Raw genomic sequence first — 18773 nt, forward strand, 5'->3', positions numbered from 1 at the left:
CACATAAGTGTCAAACAGGCTTTAGTGGTACAGAGGTGCTGCTGGCAATGCGTACAGACTTGCTCTGTTGGCCGGAATGGTTCGGCCCTTCACCGAATGTGCACCATCTCCTCCAGGAAGGGGGTTTTCATGCAGCCTGTGCAGAGCTGATCCATCCAGAGTGGGGCCTCGTGCTGCAGGGGGGTGCGCCGTGGGTAGAAGGTGAAATTCACGTCGTAGTTCAGCAGGCAACTGATGGACGCCATGTAGATATCAGAGAACCGCACCAGCCGGCGGGAGAAGTACGTGGGGTTGTGGAAGGTGCGGAAGATGCTTCCAAACTGGGGGTTGAACAGGTTCTTTGTCAGCGACCTAAGGGAAAAAAAGATGGAGCTCCGCTGATGGAAGGCACTTCTCAGGCTCGCTCCCTGCCCAGTGAGAGCCACTGTGAGCTCTGTGTGTGCTCCACGCACTGCACAGCCTCACACGCTGCCCAGAAGACTCTCACAACAGCTGTGCTCATCACTGTTTGGCAACTGGCAACTTGGCCATTACTGCAAAACAACATTGGCTTCAGCACCAGTGGGCAAAGCCCTCTTGGGCCCAGCATGAATGATGCCAAGTCAGATAAGAATCCACGCCTTTCTAGCTCACAGCAGCCCTCCTAAGTCCAGTGGTGTGACCCCAGGTTCCTCCTCAGTGTTTTACAACCCCCGGGCACTCCACTCCCACGGGATATTTTGGGAGCCTCCCACCCAGGGCTGAGGCAGACCACCCTTGTGCACTGAGACCACAAGGAGGATTCACCACACTGCCTTCCTCACAGCTGTCCCTACTACAGGTGGGGTCCCACCTGCAATGCCTGCAGTGCCAGGAGTCACAGCAGCCAGCCCACGGCCCTCCAGGTACAGGCTGACACCACCACCACCTCTTTCCCCACCTTGTATTTGGTCTGTCCAACCTCTCCTGCTGTGGGACTGCACAGCTGCAGCCCAACGCAGACCCTTCCCCACAACAGGTTACCAAATAGAGCCAGTGCAGGCCTGAGAGCCCCCAAGAGCTCGTAAGCGAGCAGGGCAATGCACTGACCTGATCTCCTGCCGCTCCTTCATCCACTCCAGCAGTACCTGCTTTGACTCCGCGTCCTGATACATCTGCAGAGACAACAGCAAGTGCCAGGTTACATCAGCCCTGTAAGCCACACCTCGAGTCCTCCTCAGTCCCCTCCAACCCCCTCAGGGTTTTCCCATAACCCACACACCTGTGAGGCCCCTGCAGCAACCCTGTTTGAGGAGAATAAGATGCTTTTTGAGAACACAGGAACGTTACGATATCCTCTGATTCCTACACCAGTTCCAAGTCTCAGACCTGGGATATGGCATATTACACACCCTCCTCAGACAGGAGCTCTTTACCTGCATCCTCTCCAACAGCCCCGTCAGAGCCTGCTGCCAGGTCAGGGAGTGCATGTACTGCTCTGTGTTTATGATCCGAATCTCCGTCTCCAGTTCAGGGACTATGGCTCCAGTCCTCCAGCCATGACGCAGCATGAGGTCCTGGAGGTCGGGGTGAAAAAACAACTGTGAGTTCAGCATGAAGACTGAAAGCCAAACAACCCTGTTTCCAAGAAAAGTGTTCTGTTCCCATTGCAGATCCTCAGGGGACAGCCATCCTAACAGTCTGCTCTGGTCACACCATAACTCCCATCTCCCAGGCTCCAGGATCAGCTGCAAGAAGCATCTAGAAACATGGGCTCCACATGAGCTGCTCTCAAGCTCACAGACCAACAGTCATTCTTTAGTGGCAGAATGTATTTCAGGTGCCCTTTCTGCACTGCTCCCTTCTGCATGACAGCAGAGCAGGATGCTTATGTCCAGGAAGCGTCCCAAAAGTCACAGCCTACAGAGCACTAAGCACAGTATGCTGAGAGCTGCATGCTCAGAGCAGGGCCCTGCCTTACTGACCAGCACAACCACAGCAGTCACACGGGCTCGCTGCATTCCCTCCTCAGCCTTTTCCTATCCTTCACCAGCCACAGCACCACCTTCAACAGGACCACAGCACTGCCTCTCTCATGCCCTCTTACCACTGGAGATAAGCAGGTTGCTCTGCTTCTCTCCTCACTTCAGCAGCACTCTAACAAGTTTGCTCCAACCTTGCTATCATCTGCTTTTAGGCTGCTCCCCCTCCTGAGCCCCCCCAGCAGCTTTAGGCATTTTGGGACAATCTGGGCTTGTAGAGCAGCATCAGGGATTCACTCTGAAATACACAGTGATGCCAGATGTGCAGAAGTCTGGCCACACACACACACCTCCTGAATGACTGCCTGCCCAAAGTGCTCAGCCTGGAGACAGGCAGATCCTGCTGACACACCATGGTGCTCAGCACTTAAAGCACCTGCAGCTTTTTACTCACCGCAAGATCGCTGTACAGATGGTCACCAAAGTAGAGCACCTTGGATCCACGCCAACCTGTCAGCCTCAGGAAATCAAAGAGGTTACCCTGCAGGTAAAAGGAGAACAGGACAGTGAGTACAGGACAGACGTGTTCATGCTCAGTGTGTGTGGAATGGGGCTGCCACCTCAGCAGCGCTGTCAGCACAGCTGGATGTGTCACTGTACAAGCAGAGTAGTGTACAAGTCGTGTACAAGTCACTGCAAGTAGATGTGAGCACTGAGGAGATGTTAACCTGCTCACTGACCCACCACCCAAACTCAAAGGCTTCTATCCTTCTCTATCTTCCCTTACCTCCTCTTACTGTGAGAGCTGCCTTTACAACTCCTGGCCTTCCTCAGGTTGCAGAAAAAGCCAGAAACCCTATACCCCAAAAAGCAAGTCAGGAAGTCCTGTGCCCTAAGGCACAGCAAGTCAAAGGGAGCACATGGACAACAAAAGGAGGCTTCTGAGCTAAGACGGGGTTTCAGCTCACACGATGCACAGGGGCAGGATGTCAGTAAGGAGCACTGCAGGCTGTTCTCAGATCACTGACTGCCATCTCAACCAAAGCACTAAAACCCGGCTGGCATTTACAGCAATTGCTTACCCCACCCACGAAGCCAAGCAGCTCGGGCAGCTTCACAGCTAAGTAAAACAAACCAACCCCCAAAGCACCAGCTAAAGCTGCTTTCAAAGCTTTCCAAACATCCTGCCAGCACACACAGACTTCAGGGATTCCCATCTCTACACAAGTTTTCCACATGAGTCACAACGGAAACAAAACCCACTAGGAAAGCAAAAGGCCCCCATCAGTGCCAGCAGATTAATGTGCCAGCATCAGCGGGCACACCAACCTGCGGGCTGCTCAGCAGCAACACCTCCAGCCCATGCCCATCTCTGCTGCCAGGCACCATGCCCGCTGTTCACTGCTGAGTGGAGGCTGGCAGGCCTCTGCATTTGTGGGACTTCCTCTCCTCAGGGCACAGCTACTTGACTGCAGCCTCACTAACATATTCTTCCTGTGGGATCCAGCAGCTGACAAAACCAGGAACAAACCGTCCTAACGACAGAGGTCACTTTATCTCAGGGGACAGACCAGCTGCAAGAACACCCTGAGGCAACAAGTTCACCAGAGCCCACCCTTTGGATGCCCATGTCTTTCAGGAAGGGAAGAGCCAGGCTTTGTACCCTTTCTGATCACTCTTTTTTCTCCTCCACTTCAATGTGAAACCTCTCCTCATGCAGGAAGATCGCTCTTTCCAAAAAGTGCTAAGCAGTCTTTGCTATTGCTAAAAAGCCTCCAGTTTTATAGAAAGGTGCAGCCAAAGGTCACTTTACCTCTTTGTAGATCTTCCCTTTCTCCAGCTGGTTTATTTTGTCCCATTGCAGTGAGCCATTATCATCCAGTTTTCTAAAAGGTCTGGGAAAAAAACAAAAAAGGGGGGGGAATATTTCAACTTCTTTTGATTTTTAGTGACTGTTACCCAGCAACTACAACATTCAAATCAGAAAATTCATCTCCCTATGTCAGAACGTTGTTCATTGCACCGGCTCATTATGTGAAAGGCCCTCAGGCACCACAGTCATACGTTTTTATCTCCAAAAGATCTAGATCATTACAGCTCCACTCCACATCCAATGGAGAGAAATCTTATCAAGTCAGCTCAGTACACAGATCTACTCCTGGTTGTGCCAGTGGTCTGGGGAGTGGGGGAAGGAAGAGGAAAGAACAGCTGGCTCTGTAGAGGGCTGAATATAGGATATATTCCTGGTCAGTTATAAGCTGAGGCAACAAAGCAGGCACAAGTTCCCCAGACCAACGAACAGAAATGCAAAGCAAGCACAGCGCTCTGCCTGTCATCTGGTCCCTTGACATCTCCTTGCTGATCACAAAACCCAGCTGCAACGTACAAAGGTTTCCAGAGCTGCCAGTTACAAAACATCATCGTACTCAGTAACTGAAACCACAGATATTTGCTTTCAGGAACAGGAAAAGGAATCATGCTGGCACACTCTCTCAACCTATTGCCAAGAAACAGCCAGCTGTCATACATACCATTCCTTTTTTCTTTCTAAAGAGTGAAGCCCACTAATACCTCTAGAATCTAAGTTAAGCCCAGGCCATAAAATAGCTCCAGAGGCCTAAAATAGCTAAATTCAGGAGCATGCTTTCTGTTTGGCATTACCCAGGAGATACTTATTCCCAGATGGGTTGTTTTTTTGTTGACCAAAGCAAAAGCCTCAGAGAGTATCTGAGACAGCACTGGAAGATGGTGGCATAACAGATCTAAGTTATACACAGCAAAGCACAAAGTGCTGCTCAGGAGGGTAGGAGAAGTACTGCACTGGGGCACATACTTTCGCCGATCAGTGAAGAAGTTGGGTTTGTCAGCCTGCACAATGACCATGTCGAATAAGTCCCGCCAGTTCTTGCCAACCATGTGTTTCATCCCTTTGTCCCTAGGGGAAAAAGGAACAGCAAAGTTAACAGACCATTTTCACCCAACACTGCATCTTCACAACAGTCTGTCCTAAAACCACCCTCATTCCAGCAACAAAGAAGAAAGCAAAGTATGTTCCAGGGTCTCACAAGGCTGCCTGACTGCAGGCAGGGCTGATGTGAGCTTTGACCGATTGCAGGCATCCCACCCTTCTCTTGTCGCCATAGGAAATCCAGAGAAGTAATAAAAGTGGCAGCTCCATTACACTGCAGCCAGACACAACCTCACAGCTTCTTGAGGAAGTGAAAGGCTGCGGTGTACAGAGCAGCAGGGTGTGTGCTCAGCACAGCTGGTCCCCACAGTGCCCTCATCTCTACTGCTGCAAAACAATCTAGCTTGGATGAGGACACACCGCAGAGCTCTTGCTGTGCTGCGGTGACACATCACTGCATACTAACAGTACTTACACAAAGCTGAAGGGACTGTTTGTAATGAGGAAGAGTTTCTTCTTGTGGTTCACCAGCCTGTTTAGGACAGCATAGATTTCATCACCATGCAGAATATACTGCTCTGAATTGGAATAAAACAGACATCAATCAAGAAACATGCAGAGGGCATGAACATGTTTCTTTAAAAATCAAACAAAACCAAACTTGACCACCAAATCAACAGGGATGCAAAAGGACCAAGTTAGATCCACCTGACACGGCGGGGAGCGAACCACTATGTGATAAAACAGCCTTCCTCATCAATCCCATCTAGAGCAATGACAGAGCCTGAGGAACTGAAAAGACTGGCAAGGAGGGCTGGTCCCAGATAGAAAGGGGGATGGTGATCCATCCAGGCCACGATCATACCAGGAGCTTCTTTCCACTCTGAATGGAAGCCTCCTCAGCATTCCTAGACTGCCTTTGCAATGTTCGCACTATGCCAGGGATGACCAACCCCTGCTTAAAGGCAGAAGGAAAACAGACACAAAAGCAACGATGTACCTGTTTCCTCCATTAAAACAAGATCCTCCATCAGACCCTTAAATATCACCAGGTCCTTAGTGCCACTCTAAGCCTTGTCCGCCTTTACATATGCCACAATCAAGACTTAGTGTAGGACCTGTGCAGCAATCTTTTGCAGAGTGCCACGTAGTACAGGACACATATAAATGTATTCTGCAGCAGAGCTCTGCTAAACTCACCCATGTCTTTTTCAATCCATTTGTACATCACTCCTTTCACGTGTACATCTCTAATAGCATCCTGAAGAAAAGGATAGGGAAAAAGTTTCAGTTTTACATATACTCTGTGATTCTAGGAAAGCACTACTTCCTTCCTCCTGGAAACCATCACATGTTAATGCACTGCTACCAAGGCTATCAACACTGCAACTCCAAAACCACTTACTGCTCCAGAACCTCAGTCAGGACATTAGCTGGCTCTTCTTCTTTCCATATGCCTGCAAAAGCTTTATCAACTACAACCCAAACTGTGCACTGTTGGAAAAGTGAACAACAGAGATGAATATCTGTGATTCCTGGCTTCCAAGAGCCAGGGGAGGCTCCCAGCCCTGGCCTCATGTAGCCAATGGGCACAGAAGCATCCACTGGGAGTGTTGGTGGGCTGGGTTTCTTTCTTTGTTTGCCAAAACAGAGCTGTCCAATTTTCAAGAGGGAGGCGAGCTAAAATAATGTTGTTAAGGGCATCCAAATATCTTCTATTTTCCAGGCAGGAGGCCAAGATGCAACACATTTTTGGACACACCCAACTAAGATCTTTCACAAGTCTCCATCCAATGGGATACGCCAAATACACATGGCCATTTCCAGAGCACAAACATGTTTAGCAGTGTTTGCACGTGTTTAAAGGTACTGTTTTAATCCATGACCATTTAGATTGGTAAACAAAGGTTGCCTTTCCCCAGAACACTTAAATCGCTGCTACACTCAGTGTACTCCTCTGAGACTTCAGACTGCACACCCACACTCACCACTGCCACTGCTGGGGGTACAGGTGCACACAGCAGCACACAGTCACTGCTCACTGCCATGCTGCTGAAACCTGCGAGTCAGCCTGAAATTAATTTCCTTCAAAGCTGGGAGAGAATCTGAGTTTACAGCTTAGGTGGGGGACAATGCAAGTGGAGGAGACACCTCTTCAAAGCAGAGTTTGAGGGGTCTCCTTTCATCACTTGGACCTCACTGATAAAAAGGCAGCAGAGGACACAACTAATTCCCCAAGAGACTGCCCTGTCCAGCTGTAAGACTGAAATGAGAACACTACAAAGAAAATAACTTAATCCTGACCAGCACTGGCATTAAAAGCAGCAACGCCTGGCACTGCAAAACTACATTTTCAGAGTAGAAACAGATTCCAAGGCACTCTTCCCATCCCAACAGCAATAACAAAAAGAGAAAGGGAAGAACTGTATGTTTTCTGCAGGACTTAAAGATTCCTTCCAAGGGAAGCTTTCTCACTTCCCAAGATGAAGCAGCCAAACTGGTACGTCAGGAGCACAGATTTACACGTGTGCTTCAGCCTTTACTGCTGCCTTTGGGACTGTGCTTTTGACTCAGTGTCTCTGGTGCTCACTCCCAAACACACAACGCTGCAATTAGGGTCACCACCAAGAAGTACAGCAGAGTATCAGGTTCAGACATGTCTTAACTCATGCAAGCCTGAATTGGAGCAGCAGATGAGGCTGGTACGTGTGTCTGTGCAGGGAAAAAAGAAAAGAAAGAAAAGAAAAAAATAGAAGAAAAAAAAAAGAAAAAGGCTGTCCGGTAAAAGCACAAAGCAGCTGCCATCCGACCAGAAGCAATGCCAGGCACTGGCACGGATTTTCTGCTGTATGTCACCTCTCTGCCTGCCTCAGTCACTCCTTCAGGAACAACCACATCCCTCAGCAATGGATGCAGAGACAATTGCCAGGATTAGTACTCGGGAGTTTGAGGGATTGAGCACAAACTGCAAAGCAAAGCATCAGGCCATGGCAACCACCCGCCTGCTCTCAAAGTTTCAGCTATGAGCAAATCGCTTCTGACCTCAAAGGAAGGCTCAGGAGACACTCCAGACCTCTGGAGTCAGCTGTGTTCCTGCTTCTCATTTTCCCCACTTCACAATCAAAAACAGTTCAAGTCTTGTGGGAAACTGGCTGATGTGCTCTTATCAAGCACCAACAGAAGGTCAGAACACAAGCAGTAATCCTTGGCTGCAGCAAAGCTGACAAGGTGGATCCTTATCACAAAAGCAGCAGTACAGATGAACAGTGTATGTACAGGCTGCTGCCAGAGGATGAGCAGAACATTCCCACAAGGTACAAACCCCAAACCCCACTCCATGGAGAAAAGCACAAAGTGAGGCTCGACTACCAGGGACACACCATCTGTCAACAAATGTCACCTAGGACAGTGATTTCAAGCACTTGCATCTCATCTATAGCATTAACTAAGAAGTCAAATGGTATCCCCCAGCGGTGGTAATAATCTTATCTTATAATAATACAATAATTACATATATCTTATTATCTTATATATCTCTCAAGTGGCAACAACACAGTCCTATTAGACTGCTCACTAACAGCCATTCAGTTTGGGAACTGCAAAGCTCACAGGCAAAAGAGCTCGCAGCTCTGATGTGGTTTGAGCTGTGTGACTGCTGACATTTTACTTACAGATATATCCTTGTAAAGATGGACCTGGTCAAACTCAATGCTGTGAGTTATGAAGTAATCAATGACTGAAGAGAGCAGCGTCATTTCAGGAAGAGAGAAGATGTCCATAAACTGTTTAAGTGAAGGACCCTAAAAAGCAAAAGAAAAAAAAAAAACCAAAACAGACAAGTATTGAACAAAAAATGTTTAAGAAAAAAAGAGAAAATGCAAATCCAAAACCAGCAAATCTTATCACCCAGTACCGCTTGGAAGGGACAACAAAAGCATGAAGGCGAAACAGACAATTACATCCTGACCCAGTAACTCAGCTGGCATTAGGTAGGGTTGCAGCTCTCCCATACATTTACTATTTAAAAAGAAGGGTTAAATCATCCCAGTTTGCTGGGAGTGAGGAGGGCAGCACAGCAGGAGGATAATTGAGTGCATGATATGGACAGATATCAAATCCTGAACAGAAAGATTATATTTCAGAACCGGAAATGATGCTGAGCTATAATCAGAGAATACACTCATCAGAACGCAACTGCTCAGATTGATTGTCCCCGAGAGAGAGAAATCAAGTGGTGACATTGCTGGAGCTTCAGACTGCCGGCTCAGAGGGGCATTAAGCAGAGGAAGCCTGCTCTTCTTCCAGCTTCCCTGTAGGCCACTGAACTAACAAAGGTCAAGAAACAAAGCAAGTCTGAGGGGAAAGGGATGTGAACGGCCCTGCTGGCCCATAGAACCACATCGGGCACTTGTGGAAGAAAATCTCTCCCGACTTCCTCTAGTTCAGGCTACCAAAGGATCTCCACAGTTCCTATGGGCATTACTTCGGTCTTTAACTGCAACAGTACGATTTCCTGCCCCCAAAAGAAAACAATCACAGATGCCAACCCTACAGACAAAGCCCACTGAAGAGGTCTGATGAGCTGTAGCAGGGATCCCTTTCATGAAGGAAAAAGAAAACCCTACACCAAATCAGACTTAAATGTGTCTGCACACATGCACACTCTCTCACTCTCTCCCCCCTTCACCCACTATTCGGTGCAGGCACCATCCCTGCAGCCTGCCCTGGTAACTTGGGGGCAGGATTTGGCAAAAGAAAGAGCAGGGAACATCTTCCTATCAGCTTCCAGAACCATTCAGCTCCAGGCCAATAGCCCCGGTGTTCAGAAATGCTTTGCAGATGGCTTTCACATGTTAAACTGCTAAATAACCTCTGGGGCGAATTCCCACTGGAACAAAAACACACACTGCAGCTCTCTATGTCCAAGGGAGGCTGGGGTCATTTATACTCTCACACAAAGCACTGTTTTCCTATCCACTAAAGGAGCTGCTGCATCACAGCAGTCAAGGGCTTACATTACCTTGCCATAGAAGTCGCTCATCTGATACAGCGGGATGTGCTGCGTACCTCCATAGAGTTCGATTACCTCTTCATCAGGCACTGGTTTGAGGCCTCTGGACAAAAACCAGCAAACAGTGTGTCAATAATCAGCAGCCTGCACAGAGCTACACACTGCAGAGAAAGGGGAGTGGGGACAGAACGGCTCGTTTGTAAACCTCACACATTTCTCTTGCATAAAAGAAAGTCTAAGAGGAGCACGATCCTCCAGACTCACATAAAACCTTACCCTGACATTTTTCAAATACCTCGCCTGCTCCTTTAACTTAATTGAGGGGCTTTATCCACATTCCAGCAGAGTTCAGGCAGAGGTTTTCCCTCCGTATGCCGTCAGTCTGCTCCATCGAACAGCCCCCACCACACAACTCTGGCAGCACCAGCTGTCTGCCTTTGGAAAGGTTGCTCCCATGGAGTTTATCACCACTAAATGAACCCATCATTCAGTTTTCCTGAGCAAAGCCAGCCCTTTGCTAACAGAATAGTCAACAAAGATCGTTCTTCCCCCAAAATACCATAGCAGCAGCCAGGGCTACAAGCTGAGCTGTCCCTTAGCAGGTTTTCTGCTGCCAGAGGCTTTGCCTCTTGCACAATTTGTGATGGCTGTTTACTCAAGCAGACAGTGACTTTCTCTTTCTCCTGATGTAGCCTATCAATGTACAACCTCTAAGACACTAAAAGTTGCCTAAGTTTTCCTCAAAAGCAAAGGGCAGTTCAGAGAAAACTTGTTTTGCAAAGGACAAAAGAACACTAGGAAAAAATGCTTCCATTTGTTTTCCCCAGAAAATCTCCTTATGAATCTACAGTAAAACATGTGGCAGTACCAACCCCCGCCCCCTCCAATCAAACTCTCAAAGAAGCCAATTCTCTCTGGTTATGAAATTCCCTTCTTAATATTCTTAGAGTATTTCCTGTAACTGAAGCCTAACAGCAAAAGGGCAGAGTTCAAATAATGGTTCCTACACTCAGTAAATTCAACACAGATTCTACAGCAGCACTACTATAGATCTCAACACACTGCTCCTTCTTATGCACCAAGCTCACTTTGCATTGCTGCTGGGCCTTGTCTTGGTTTCCAGCCTCGTACCTTTCTGGACACAGCACATGGAAGCAATCCCATTGCTCCCAGTTTGGCCACTTACAGCAACACACTCAGAGAACAATATAAGAGAAGGAAAAACAGGGCAACCTGAGCCTCCCACAGGGCCCAGATGCTGATGAATCATTACATTAGTGGCACTGCTTTGGGTTTATTTGCATGTGCAGACCATGCTCCTCTCAGCTCTGTGAGGCACCCAGGCAAAGCGCCGCTGGGATGTGCTCCTGCTTGGGGCAGACAGGCACAAACGTGGACCACGTGCACTGGAGGCCTTCCCTGAGCGTGCTGTTTACTCATGTGTGAGCACAGACACACTGGAGCTGCAGCTCAGATCACACGGAGACGTGATCAGATGGATCATTAAGTATTACAAAAAGCTCCAGGTCTTCCCACACACTTGGCTTGAAATCCTTGAGAAAAAACTTCCCGCAGTGATATGCCTGGTAAGCATCTGAAGCAAGTGGGAACAGGATAAGCCAGACAAGACTGTGTTCTGCTCCAAGGGAAGAAAAAGCCCATACACCACCAAGCGTGGTTACTCAGATACAGTAATCTGCATATAAAGGTGTTTAGGAAATAAGGTTCAGAACCGACAGACCTGTATGCTGTCCCGAGCTGGACATAATGGAAAGCATCGATCTTCATCAGAAGACTCTGTCAGAAGGCAAGAAAGGACAGATATTTACCATGAGAACTCAGCAGGTGTACTCAGAAACCACGTTTAAGTTTCAAACTCTAAACAAATGATGTTTAGAAAATAGAATTCAATGCCATTATCCCACATCTATGTATTTAAAGCTACACCTACTCCCTAAACACTTCTACACACACTTATCAACACTGACTTTTTATAAGCCCCTCTGGCAAAGGCTGGTGGACAGGGATGGAGCTGAAAAGGAAAGGGAGAGGACAATGTTTCTGTAACTCAGAAAGTTTCTTATCTTTTCCAAAAGCACACACACATTCCAAAGAGGCTTTGTGTGCTTTGGAGATCAATTTCTCATCTCATTTACCTGGAGCAGAACTAAGGGGGCAAGCTCTGGCTTTGAGCACAGCTGCATCCAGTCATCTCCCATATACAGGAATGCTCCCCTGCAACACTTCTCCCCCTCCCCAGCACAGACATAAGCTACGATGCTGACAAGCAGACCTGGCTTGGAACATCAGAGTTCTCTTGGAGCTTTCTATGCTGCCTCATTCATGAGTCATCTCCTGCCCATCCATTATCCTGAAAGCACAACTCAAGTTCTCAGCACACAAAGTGTTCCAACACAGCACCATTCTGCAAATAAAATCAGAACACAGCTTTGTATCCCTTGTCCTGCTCCTGCAGTGCAAGGTAACCCATTCCACAGAGCACTCACAACCTTCAGGCACACACTTTCATATCCACACCACGTAGGTGCAGTGTGTTACCTGCAGGCAGACCTCCTACGTGGATTGCAGGTGAACCTACTGGAAGATTCACTCAGACAGGCACTACCCAGTTTTTCCATATGCTTTGCAGATTCTGATCCCCAACACAGGGCAGTTCTCACCCTGCACTCACTGTAAGGGCAATTTGCTTGGCCAGGGCAGCTGCCTCCGTGTTCCCCCACACATCAGCCGCAGATTTAAACACAGAAGGAGTTTCTCACAGCTGAACCTTGCAGTGCTGCCACCTGACTGCGTGGCTGCGTGGATGACATCACTGGGCAGCGGGCTCTCATGGAATGGGTCCAAAGTGCTGAGAAAGGTTTAAAGCCTGGCTCTGCCTGCACTCCAAAGCAGCGTGCATATCAAGTAGCTTGGATCCTTTTCCAGGCAGTCCTATTATTCGGGTGGGGGGGTGGGGAAGGCTTCCTAAAGCATTCTCCTGACAAGTCACTTCTATTATTAGGGTAAGGCATAACTCCTCTGTTCCTGGCAAGAATTTGCTGGAGACACAGGATTTAAATCTGCTAAAAGACAGTAATGGTCACGCAAACAAGCTGAGTTTTTATTTAATTAGTTGGTGGAAATAATAACTAACTTTTTACATTGGCAGAGCTGTTTACCAGGGACCTTTTGCTCGCCTGGCCCATCCTGCTGCAGGCAGCGCAAACACAAAGGACATCTCAGCCCTGCAACGTTTGGAAACAAGAAGAATCTACGCAACGGAAGGCACAGCCACCCAGACTGCGCATTTAGCTGACAGTCTGCTGCTCAAGTTATTGTAACAGCAGCAGAAAGTATTTCTACTCACAACACAACACGATGAAAGACAAAGCCCAGGAGGCTGAACTTTGTACAGCTTTACCTTTTGCACATCGTAGTGAAGTCCACGTATGGCAAACCCTGGAATGTAGTCATACTTCCCAAGACCTTCTGGATACTAGGAAGACAGACAGCAATATTTTAAGGGACAGGGGCATTATCGACACAAGCATTTCATTGCTGAGCTGGCTGAGGCCCACAGTCTGCTCATCCCAGGCACAAACCATCCGAGGACACGTGCGCTTTGTTTTGCCCTTTGACAAAGGAAAGAGCAGGAATGGAACCCCCAGAACAGCTGCTCTCACTTAAGGGACACTAACAAAAACCCAACGGATCCATTCGGGCAGCACAGACTTCCATTAGCTCCATTCAGTGCGTACACTTGGCAAAGCGATGGCACTGCAGAGTCCCTCTGAAAAGAAAGACATGACTGGAGGAAAATGCCCATTGCAAACAGGGTGTCTGTTGGCAGGCGTGCCATGCAGCAGCACCCACATTCAGCTGCACGTGCCAAGTCCTGCAGCCCTTCACTGCCAGCCCCCAGCTCACACTTATTTGTGCTGTGTAAAGTCTGCAGGCACGACTTGCACAGTCAGGGGAAAGAGAACAGATTATTTCCAGACTGAAGCTCCCGGTCCGTATGTACCAAACCTCAGGAATGCAGAGCTTGGTAAATTGTTCACCAGGAAATTAATTCCAGATACAGACAAAATGTTCTGCAATCCAGAACTGAAATGTGGCACTGCTTTTTTTAACATAAATTTTGCACGTGTGCAGTGCTGTATTTGACAAGCACATCTGGGGCACCGCAAAGAGCATGAGTTAATTGAAGGGAAACCCTCCGTGCCCCGTTACCTTGAACTGTTCTATGAGGATGTCTCTGGCAGTGTTGAAGATCATGGAGTGCAGTAAGTTTGAATACTGTGCTAACGTGTAGTCGTAGTCAAAGCCGTATATCTCAACATCTCCCAGGCTGATCTCGTTGTTGGCATAGATGGCCGCCGGGTTGAGGAGATTGCAGACTCCTGGTGGAAGGAGATCTGAGAGGGAAGAGAAGGGGGCAGAGATCAGAACAGCGAGAGGACCAGCAGCATTTCAAGCTTCCCCTGTGTGCGGGCAGCCATGGAGCTGCACGGCAGCAGCACAGAGCACAGCGCTGCCAAGGGCTGCTGACACCTCAGACAACCTCCCCATAGGGAAACACACTGTGCAACCTCTGCCTGCATCAGCAGCCGCTGAGCAACGCGTCCATACAACACCCTGCATCAGGCAGAGACCAAACAACATCCCTCGGCTGCAGCCTACACAGAGCACAGCAGAGCTGCCAGTCTGAAGCAGCACATGTGCGGCCCAGCACAGCTCACCGGCTGCAAAGGCAGCTGCACAGCTCAGCAGGGAAGCACTGGGCCCTTCACTTCCTGAGCTCCCCTCCTGCAGCGCCTGCATCGCCCCCATGACCTGTGGGCATTTGTTTCCCACCGAGGCAGGCAGCCCCCACACAGCAGCCCCTCAGGCATCTTTATTGCCTTTTTAAGGGGCAGAATGGAACAAAGTCGTGTACAAGCACCAACACTGTGCATACACACACACATATAAACAACTAACAAACAACCTAAACCAAAACAAACACCGCACACCATTAAGCCAGGCCCTGGGAGTGTGCAATGCTGATAGCAACAATAATCCACGCTCTGCTGATAACCAGCTGTGGGAAGAGGGCAGCTGCTGTGCTCAGTCACTGCAGGGCAGCAGAGCCACAGCAGAGCCAGGAGCAGCCCCTGCCCATCCTCCCTGCCCATCCTCCCTGTCCATCCTCCCTGTCCATCCCCCCCCTCCACCAGAGCCGCCCTTCACAAGATAAAAGCAGCACAACGCTCATACAGGATCCCTCACAGGATCCCTCGCTGCAGCCACACTGAGGGACGGGCAGGAAGGAGATGTTTCCCCTGACACGAGGACAGGTGATGTTCCCTTGGTACCACGGCCAAAGCACCACCAGCACCACCAGCACCGATCTCCTCCTGATCCCACCCAGCAGCAGGCGGCGCTTTTTTCCCTTCCCACCTTGTGGCTTTTAGCAAGAACCCGTGTCAGTTCCTTCGGGCTTCTTCGCTACCTCATCTGAACCAATTATCACAGCGCCACCAGCCATTCTCAATTAAGACTTTGCCAGGAACTATAAGACAATTTACAAGGGGTGCTCCCAGTTGATGCCCCCAGTACATCTGCAGGTGTTCACCTATAGAAGGGAGCACAGAACTGCTTCCTCCACTAGAGAGGGGAGGATTTGAATGGTGAATGTCCCCCTCTGTGGCTCCACATCACTGAGATCAGCACTCAGCGCTCAGCACGTTTGTGACGGTGCGAGCAGCGCGATGCTCCTCTCACAGGAGACGTGAGGCTTCATTGGGTGTAAGAAAAGCAATGCAATTTCAGACGCCAGCTGCAGGAATGGAGCCAAGCATCAGCCGATCAATCACATCCACGGGAGCTGGGTGGATTTGGAAGGAAGGGGATGCAGGGAGCCCAGAGCAGCGGCTGTGCCACACTGAGAGCAGGGCAGCGCTGCACGGCCACACAGCAACAGCTCTGCTGCTCTCAGACATTTTGTCCCAGCTCACACGTTCTCTCTGGCCTCCTAAAGGCCAAAGGAAGATGGTATCCCAGCCAGAACTGCTTCCTCATCATTGCCCCACACGTGGCACGTTCCCTACGGGCGCTCAGCTCCTTGCGGTGCTTTGTATCACACACTGCAGACACCAACACAATCCCAACACAAACCCACAGCTCCCCCCCCGCTGCCACCCACCTCCTGCAGCTCACTGCAGCCTCACAGCCCCGAGGAGAAAGAACAGCCGCCGCTGCACGGCTGGATCAGCAGCAACATGGACGTGCAGCATCCTGCACAGGCTGCACCCAGAGCCACCGCACCGACCTGACCCACCAGCCGAGCAGAGCCCAGAGCAGACACCTTTCCTCCAACAACAGCAGCTTTTGCTTTCTGCTCTGCACGGAGGGGTCGATTGCTGGGCAGGACGAATCGATCACAGCGGGAAAAACAAACGAGCAAAAAACAAAAGCAAAATCAAAACCAGCCTTAGCTGTCAAAACTGAGCTACAGCCCCGGCCTCTGAGCGCTGCCCAGGAAGGGAGCACTGCTTACACAGCACCACATCGGGATGTGTGAGCCAAGGGAGAGCCCTGCGAGCAGGGAAATGGGGGAGCAGAGAAATGGGGGAGCAGAGAACAGTATGAGCAGAGAGCTGGGGGAGTGCACAGCCAGGGCAATTCCTTCCAAGCCACCCTCACACTCGTCACACAGGCCATTAGTTGGAAGCTCTTCCAAAGGTTCCCCAAAGTATTGATGTATTGTAGCTACGTGCTGTGGGGATAAAGCACTGACCACACACACCTCTTACAGCCAAACCTTCGCTTGTGTTTCAGGTTTGTGCATTTCCTACACTGCAGGTTCTGGTCCGTTCCCAGCTGTGTCTTATCAGCCTTCCCCGACACGTGGACAGCACCAGCCCCAACACACACCGCCCCGCTCAGCATCACCCTGTGCCATGAGCCCACACCGGCCCTTATGGCAGCACAGGGAGCAGAGCCGCCAACCCCCGGATCATGACGGGCACAATCACAGCCCCGAGCTTCAACATCCCGGCTACAAACAGGGAACAAAGGCCCGGCTCGGTCCCATCGTGCCGCCAACAAACCCAACGTGTCTGGCCGTGCTGTGCCCGCTGTGCAGCCTAACCCTGACTCTAACCCTAACCCTGACCCTAATCATAACTCTAACCCTAATAACCATAACTCTAACCCCAACCCGCACCGGCCCCACGCCGCGTTCAGCTCTGCCGGCGCTGGGCGCTGCTTCCCGGGTCCTGCGGCGCTTTGTGCCGGATCCCGGGCGCTGCGGGGCGGCTCCTCCAGACCCCGCAGTGTTTGTTTACCCGGGGCTGGAGGAGGAACGCGACGCGGTGCCGGTGCCGGTGTTGGGCTCCGTGCGGCTCCACCTCGGGGAACCCAGCGGGACGATCCGCTGCCCGCGCTGTGACACGGGACTCGTCGCTCCGTGACGGAGCTTCACGCGGCCGGACCGACCCGGTGCTGCCCCACGGGAACGGCCCACGGGGTAACGGCGGGACGGAGCGCGGCCAGAGGCGGACGCGGCCCTTACCGTAAACCAGCTTCTTCATCTCGTGGTACCGGGCCCACAAGTAGCTCCGCGTGTCGCCGCTCTCGCTCGGGCCGGGCTGAGCCCCCGGTGCGGGGCCGGGCTCCGCCACACGCCGCGCTCTGACGCCGGGCGGCGGCTCCCGGGGCTGCCCGTGTCCATCGTGTGCGGGGCCGCTGCTGGGCCGGCGGCTGCGGCACGACACGGGCACGGCCAGGAGCCGGGGCGCCGCTACGGCACCGCGCAGCGCCAACATGGACAGCGCCAGCACGGACCGACCGAGCGGAACCGGGGAGCGGCCGGAGCGCAGCGGGTCGGTGCACGGAGCCAACCCGGCCGCCCGCGGCGGCGGCACCGGGCGGGAACACGGAGCGGTAACAGCACGGAGCGGTAACACGGAGCGGCCCCGAGCGGCCAATCCCGCCGCGCACAGGACGGGGCGGAGCGACCCCTCAGCGCGGCCCCGCCCCCTCAGCAGCCGCGGCCAATCAGAGGCGGGCGGGCGGCGCGCCGCTCGTCACGTGGCGGTAAACGTGACCTTCCGGCCCCACCGAGCGGGGGGTCGGTGCTCGGACGGCGCCCGTGGGCTGCGGGGGGACAAGGGGGCACAGCACAACATAACATAGCACAGCATAACACAGCATAGCATACAGCACAGCACAGCACAACATACAGCACAGCTCCGCTCCGCTCCGTCTCCCCGCTGCCCGTCCCGTCCCATCCCGCCATGCTGCTGAGCCGGCGGCTGCGGCTCCTGCTGCGGCTGGTTCCCGGCCGGTCCCGGTTCGGCACGTACCGGTTGCTGCCGTTCTTCTTCGTGCTGGGCGGCGCCATGGAGTGGGTCATGATCAACGTCCGCGTCGGGAACGAGACGTTCTGTGAGTGCGGCCGGGACGGGGACGGGGCGGGACGGGATGGGACAGCGGGGGGACCCGGCAATGAGCAGCTTCATCACGGCCGCAATGTGACAGCGGGGCTGTCCTGACACCGGTGTCCTGTCAGTCACTGGTGTCCTATCACTGGTGTCCTCCCATCGGTGCCCTGTCACCGGTGTCCTCTTCCCCTTGCACTCGCTGACGCCGCCTTTTCCCGGCGCAGATGACGTTTACCGAAGGAAGCGATCCGAGCGGCGATACGCGGCCAGGATGGAGCGGGGCGAATCGTAACCGGAGGCTCCGGGGGCGCGTCCCGGTGTGTAACGAAGCGCTGCTGCCGATGGGGCCGGGACGGCTCGGGGTGTCACCGGGTTGTCGGTCACAGCCGCCTTTATTGCTGGGTATTGAACCAATTCCGTTCGGTTTCGGCCTTTTCTATTGAGTGTTTGGTTGCAGCGTCTGAATAAACTGACCCGAGCACACA

At 51.6% G+C, this 18773-nt stretch overlaps 2 protein-coding genes across 3 annotated transcripts; one reads left to right on the forward strand and one right to left on the reverse strand.

Annotated features, from left to right (window-relative positions):
- Nucleotides 1-4: 4 nt before the first annotated feature.
- Nucleotides 5-17817, reverse strand: NT5DC2 (5'-nucleotidase domain containing 2). 2 transcript variants are annotated; one of them, XM_015874443.2, is made up of 14 exons: nucleotides 17418-17817; nucleotides 14093-14277; nucleotides 13281-13355; nucleotides 11601-11656; nucleotides 9869-9962; nucleotides 8520-8648; nucleotides 6049-6109; nucleotides 5324-5426; nucleotides 4774-4875; nucleotides 3754-3835; nucleotides 2395-2481; nucleotides 1395-1535; nucleotides 1069-1133; nucleotides 5-351 (listed from the first exon to the last, which is right to left on the reverse strand). In XM_015874443.2, exons 1-14 carry the CDS (start codon nucleotides 17668-17670, stop codon nucleotides 90-92), a joined length of 1695 nt encoding a protein of 564 aa, XP_015729929.1. In that variant the 5' UTR covers nucleotides 17671-17817; the 3' UTR covers nucleotides 5-89. The 2 variants fall into 2 exon arrangements, with proteins under 2 accessions (XP_015729929.1, XP_015729928.1); XM_015874442.1 differs by lacking the exon at nucleotides 17418-17817 and adding an exon at nucleotides 14602-14698.
- A 115-nt stretch (nucleotides 17818-17932) lies between these two features.
- Nucleotides 17933-18773, forward strand: SMIM4 (small integral membrane protein 4). The gene is made up of 2 exons (XM_015874451.2): nucleotides 17933-18292; nucleotides 18513-18773. The coding sequence occupies exons 1-2, from the start codon at nucleotides 18142-18144 to the stop codon at nucleotides 18578-18580; spliced, it is 219 nt and encodes a 72-aa protein (XP_015729937.1). The 5' UTR covers nucleotides 17933-18141; the 3' UTR covers nucleotides 18581-18773.

The sequence above is a fragment of the Coturnix japonica genome, chromosome 12, assembly GCF_001577835.2.
Source record: "Coturnix japonica isolate 7356 chromosome 12, Coturnix japonica 2.1, whole genome shotgun sequence".
NCBI lineage: Eukaryota > Metazoa > Chordata > Aves > Galliformes > Phasianidae > Coturnix > Coturnix japonica.